The 6,363-nt window shown below is 56.1% G+C and overlaps 1 protein-coding gene across 2 annotated transcripts in view; it reads right to left on the reverse strand.

Annotated features, from left to right (window-relative positions):
- R3HCC1 (R3H domain and coiled-coil containing 1) overlaps positions 1-4,263 on the reverse strand; it is a 13,531-nt gene extending 9,268 nt beyond the window's left edge. The window contains exon 1 of one of the 2 annotated variants that reach the window (XM_021374854.1): positions 4,098-4,263. In XM_021374854.1, coding sequence (XP_021230529.1) covers positions 4,098-4,248 — 151 coding nt within the window. In that variant the 5' untranslated portion in view covers positions 4,249-4,263. Of the gene's footprint in view, positions 1-1,239; positions 1,716-4,097 lie in introns of those variants that run through there. The other variant, XM_021374855.1, reaches the window with a different exon arrangement.

The raw sequence follows: 6,363 nt of genomic DNA on the forward strand, positions 1-6,363 counted from the left end.
TTTCCCTTTCGCCCCGCAGGAAGCGGCGGCCACGTGTGCGGAAACCGCGGGGACGCGCGGCCGTGCACGTGGGCGGGGGGGGAGGAGTTGCGCCGCCCGGGGGTTTCCTTTGGGCCAATTCAACTCTTCTTTCTTTTTTGTTCCCCCCCCCCACCCCCCATAACATAAGCGAATCGCGGTGATTTCCTGCAGCATCAAAGCGAGCGGCAGTGATTTCCTCCAGCATCAGAGTGAGCGGCAGTGATTTCCCGTAGCCCCAAATGAATCGCGGTGATGTCCCCTATCGCAGCGATGTCCCCTGTCGCACGTGTTCCTCCCTCTGGGGGCTTTGGCCTCCTTTTTGCTGTCCTCAGGGGAAGCCCAGAGCCCGGGTTTGGGGACAACCAATGAGTTTGGCACATCCAGGTGGCCCTGGTCCCATTTGTGGGAGCAGAGAAGAACCACGCCATGGCACCTGGGCTTGCTCCATGCTCAAGGCAGCACATGGTTAACGCTCCCTGGAGCTCGCTGATTGCTCACAATTACCATTTAGATTGGCTGTGATTTCTCAAGAGCTCCTTCCAGGCTCCTAAGAGTCCCCCCCCCAGGCCTTCGTATCCCCCACCTGGAGCCTCTGCCTGATGAGGGGACATCCAACATCAGCTGCTCAAAGCAGAGTCACACAGCCTGCATCAGCATCTGCACCACTCAGCCCCTTCACTACTCAGGGCATTCACTTAAACACAGAAGTATATATACATACATAAAAGTATATATATATATATACACATGTATAAATTCACTTTTCAGGGCAACAAGCAGCCCCCACCCCATGCCATCCCTTGTTTTGTGACTGCACAGAGCAGAGCAGCCCTTTTCCTGGCCTCAGAGCATCCTCTCTCTCTCCTATAAGCACAGCTTGCAGCCACGCTGGAGAGGTGGAAGCTCTGCTCCTTCTCCCTTGGTTGCAATGTGCCCACATGGAGGAGCCCAAAGGGACCTGGGTGCCTCTCCCTGGTGTAACCAGAGCATAATGAGATCCCACTGAGGTCCCAGCACCTCCAGCAGCACAGCACGGCTCTCAGAGCATTAGGGCTCTGTTATTCTGCCATCCACCTTGGGGTGGGAGGAGGAGGACTCGGGATGGGAGGAGGATGCTCCCAGTGGAGCTGTGGGGAATGGAGAGAAGCAGGAAGCAACCAATAGAAAATCAAATAGATCTGGAATCCAGACGGTAACTATATGAAGGAGAGGACCCACCTCCATCAAAGGTTCCCATCACCTGCTCCGTTGTTTCTTCTGCACATCACGGTAGATAACAGGGATGCAGTGAGCTGTGCTGGGTCATTGTTGTCCCTCTGCCATCACTGCTGTGCAGGGGGATGGCCACCAAGGTGAGTCTGAGCAGTGCCCCCATAGGAACACCCAAGCATCGACCTCAGGAACTCGAGCCCTGCTCCTTTCTCACGCTGACTGTGCTGTAACTTGACTATAATTGGGCTCTATTTAACAATTACGGTTAGTCTGTAATTACTGCTTTCTGCTTTGTTCGTGTTTGCCGGGGAGGAGGAGGGAGGCTCTGCTGTTGTGCAGAGAGCAGAGGATGTCTTGGATGGAAGGCGACGTGGACGTGCTGTGCGTTGGAGCAAGCACTGAGCAGAACACATTTCATGTCCCAGGCAGCAGCCAAGCACTGGGGATCTTTGCTGCCACTTGGAGCAGACACAGCTCCAAGGAGCACAGGAGGGGGCTGATCAAAGAGCACAGGTGAGCAAGGAGTGCTGCTTTAGAAGTCATTAGTACTGAAATGAGGCAGGGCAGGAAGGATCCTTAATGAGTCAGAGAGAGAAAGGAGTAAAAAGGGGAAAGAAATGCATGGCAAAAAGGAGGAGGTGGAAGACGTGGCACAAGCAACAAGAGCAGAACAGCAATATCCGTGCTCTGAAACCTGGGTTTGTCCTCCTGGAGCCTGAAGGGCTCGTTCCTGAGGGCTCTGAGCAAATGGTTCAGCATCCTGGGGCTGGAACACATTCATCCTACAGTTCACCCAACTCCTCACCAGCGAGCACCCTGCAGCATGCTCAGGACGAGCACAGCCCTGGGGCTCTGGGAAGGGTGGCTGCGTGCATGGTGCATGTCGTGGCCTGCAGGACAGCTTGCACGAACAAAGCAACGAGCCTCATCTCTCTGCAGACGCAAGGGAAGAGGAATTCAAGCTGTTGTGGTTTTGCCTTTTGCAGAAGGCATTTTCCTAGGGGGTCAAAGGGAAAGAGAGAGAGGGCAGCCACCCAGATTTCTACTGCACACCTGGGCTGGGTCTGAAGCTGTAGGTTACAAAGAAAAGCAAAGCATCTGGATCCTTTGAGCCATCTGAAAATAAATCCGTCGCTCCACAATCAGGAATGCAAACTCCTGGCCAGCCAGAGAGAGAGCAGCGTTCGTGTTATCCTTAAAGGCCTCAGAAAACAGGCAGCTGTAGTAGTCCCTGCTCGCATCCATCCATCTCCATCCCACCACGCTGCTCCCGCCCATCTCAGTCCAACGCGTTGCTGCTGAGCGCTGCTATCTTCTCCAAGGAGATGGCTGCTTCGTATTCCACACGGGCCACCGCAGGGCAGCTGCTGTGGGAGGAGAGCTGGGAAAGCTTCTCGGAGGAGACTTCGTTGTTCTCCACCTGCAGAACAGCGTGGGGGTGGCTGAGGGTCACCACGTCCTTTGGACACGAGGTGTCGCGGTGGTAGGAGACCAGCTCGTTGCTGAAGTTGACCGTCTCCACCGCGTTGCTGGAGCAAAGGTACCCACGGCCCAAGATGGTGACAAAAGCCCTCCGGAAATCGGCGTTGAAGGCATAGATGATGGGATTGAGGGAAGAGTTGGCCCACCCGAACCAGACAAAGGTGTTGAAAACGGTCTCGCTGACACAAGGCAGCTCTCCTGGCTTGCGTCGGTCGAGGTCGCAGAAGGGCACCACGCAATTGAGCACAAAAAAAGGCAGCCAGCAGAAGACAAAGACGCCCATGATGATGGAGAGGGTCTTGAGGACCTTGGTCTCCTTCTTGAAGGAGGCCTTCAGGTTGGCCCCGTGAGGGCACTCACCGCTGTGATGACAGCGTTGGGTGTGTTCTCTCTCCAAGGAGGACATCCTGCGGATCTGCCGCTGGGCGACGCGGAAGATGCAGCTGTAGGTCACAACCATGACGGCAACGGGGATGTAGAAGCTGATGAGAGAAGATGAGATGGCGTACGTCCTGCCGAGGCGAGAATCACAGCTCTCCTGGGTGACGTTCTCCTGCTGGTTGAGGAGCTCCCCATCCTTGTGCCACCTCAGCTGCACGGGGATGAAGGAAATGAGGAGGGACAGCAGCCATGCCACCCCGACCATGGCGGAAGCCACACGCGGCGTCATCCTCCTCTCGTAGCGGAAGGGGTTGGAGATGGCCCAGTAGCGGTCCACGCTGATGATACACAAATTGAGGATAGAGGCTGTGGAGCACATGATGTCAAAAGCCACCCAGACGTCGCAGAATGCCCCAAAGGGCCAAAAGCCCACGGCCTCGGCAGCAGCCCTCCAAGGCATCACCAGCACGGCCACGAGGAGGTCAGACACAGCCAAGGAGATAACAAAGAAGTTGGTGACCTTCGAGCGCAGGTGCCTGAACTTGATGACAGCCACGCACACCAGGGTGTTGCCCAGGAGCGTGAGGAGGATGAGAAGGAAGAGGAAAGCAGCTGCCACCCCATGGAAAGACAACGTGGGGGTGCCTCCCTCCACCCAGCTCTTCCTACTGCCGCTGCCATTGAGCGAGTCCTGCCCATCTCCTTCGGTGGAGGAATAAAAACCATCCATGGGTTGTTCCATTGCTCCAGTCCCTTGAGGGATCTCGCAGCTGTTTAAGCCCCTGTCGGCATCCGAAGCCCCGCTGACAGCTCCACGGCACCAACCTCAGTCCTCCCAGCTCTCACACCCAGCCAGGCGACCCAGCACTGGGAAAAGCACTCGAGGCTCTCACTCCTTTCCAAAGCTCCTGCTGCCAGCACGGCATTTGTTTCATCCTTTTGCCTCCCCCCCCCCGCCACTTTCCTTTCCCTGCAGCCGTTCACGAAGAGCCAGCACTCACCTCTGATCGTGGAGCAAGCTGCAAGGGCTTTGCTGTAAGGGTTTTGCTGCGAGCTCTTCTCCCCCTCCAAAGCAATTCCTCTGGTGTTGATCTGCTGCAGGATCCCACTCAGCCCCTCTTGCACTGGCCAGGCTGTGCTCCCTCTGCTCATCAAGCAGGCTGCTCTGCTGTCTGCTCTTCCTTCTAATTGCCTCTGGATTTCATGCAGGTGTGATGTGGCTCTGCCCACGCCCCAGGTGCGCTGCTCATCGGGTCCCTCCAGGATCGAGGCAGTGCTCAGCGAACAGAGTGAGCTGCTTGGGGATTAGGGGTTAAACAAGAAGCGCTCAAGCGGGACTGAAGGGTCTTCAGTGCAAATCGGGGTGGAAGTGTAGCGTGCAAGGATCTGTTGGTCTGATCTCTGAATAAAAGTGACCTGAATTCACTGCAGAGACGCGGTTGTGGCTCAGATGCGTGACCCTAACGCAGTCGCTGCCTCCTGTCCTGAGCTGCCTAGCTGTAAGTGCTGCAAAACTGGCATTTCGTAGAGTCACAGACTATCCCAAGTTTGAGCAGCTGCGTAAACGGGGACCTGCTTTAGAGAAATGCTGTGCTGGGAGCTGGCTAAGCCACGGAAAGGCAGCGAAAGCCCTCGCGGATCCAAGTGACGGAGCCAGCAGGCAGCTCGGCATGAGCTCGCCGCACTGGCAGCACGGCAGTGACCTCTGCCTTTGCCATAGACACCACTTCAGAAGAAAGCAGCAGCCAATCTGTACAGCATCAGCTCAGCTGCGCTGTGATTTAATTAAGCTGACCCAGTGACTCAGGCTTTGCGTGATCCCAGGCAGAGCAGGAGCTGCCCAAGAACAACGTGGAAAGCAGGGCACGATTCTTCCCCCCAAAGACGCAGCTTGCACCGAAAGCAAACGGCGCGCTCGCTCCGTGAGAGCTGAAAGAAGCTGCTACACGTCCCGGCATTTACTTCGGAAGGTTTTGGTTAATTAAGCCTCGTTAGTTTTTTATAGGCTCGTGCTTATACCAAGGAGAGCAGGTAGATGGCACCAAGCGCCGGCGCGCGGCTCAGCGCTCCCATCCGCGGTGCTAACGCTGCTCCTTTGCTCCTTTCCTCTTTCCTAGGGCTGCACCAAAGGGAAAGATCCCTTCCATTTGCCCTGACACCATGGGACAAGGCCGGATCAGGCCCTGGGTAACGTGATGGAGCTGTGCTGTCCCCGTGCACTGCAGGGGAGTTGGACCAGCTGGCCCTCCGAGGTCCCCTTGGCGGAGCTGCACCGCTTTCCCATAAGGAATAAAGAACTGGAGCCCGTCGCCCTTGCACCACGTGCAGCCCCGCTGCCTCATCACCAAGAGCAAGGCAAATCTCAGCCATCCCACAGGGGACTGGGACATGATGATCCTTGGGGTCCCTTCCAACCCAAGCCATTCTAGGAGTCCGTGATTCCACGACGCTGTGGCAGCGGCTCCCTGGCGATGCATGATGGCCACGCAGGGGTGCACGCAGATGCACTGCCACCTGTGCCCCCCAAAAGGCATTTTTTCCTATTCCCTGTACAGGACACTAAGATGCAAACAGCAGAATGCTTCTGGCAGCCTCAAAGGGAGCGATGACAGCTGTGATCTGTCCCACAGTGTTCAATCCATCCAAGGTTGGCACCGAGCGCTCGCCATGTGCTCAGGTCCCAGGGGCTGAAGGCATCCAGGAAACCCATGGCCTGAGGAAGCCTTGCCCCTCTTAGGAACTTAGAAACGCCTGAAGAAAGGATCTGCCCCTTGCACTGGAAGAGATGTTCAAAATTGGGTCGGCGAGGGGAAGATGGGATGGGACCCTGAACGCAACCTCCACGACCACGCAGCTCATGGAGAAGGGCTGTTAGCTCTTCTGCTACAGGAGAACAAACACACACATTTTGGTCTTCTGCTGCTGCAGAACATGCACTGGACACTCGCTACGTTTCCTCACGTAAGCAGCTGCTGTTTTGTCTGAGAACCAAGTGAAGTACGGCTCGATGCAGCACTCAAGTGTGAGAAGATTGCAGTGCAGTGGCAATCCAGCTTTCGTTTCTTGTATTTCATTTTCTCACCCAGCAAGAAGCTGCCCCCTATTCCCCTGCCTTCTATTTCCCTGCCCCCCATTTCCCCATCTTCTATTTCCCTGCCCCCCATTTCCCTGTCCCCCATTTCCCTGCCTTCTATTTCCCTGCCCCCCATTTCCCTGCCCCCCATTTCCCTGTCCCCCATTTCTTTGCCTTCTATTTCCCTGCCCCCC

This window comes from Numida meleagris, chromosome 21, assembly GCF_002078875.1.
Source record: "Numida meleagris isolate 19003 breed g44 Domestic line chromosome 21, NumMel1.0, whole genome shotgun sequence".
Lineage (NCBI taxonomy): Eukaryota > Metazoa > Chordata > Aves > Galliformes > Numididae > Numida > Numida meleagris.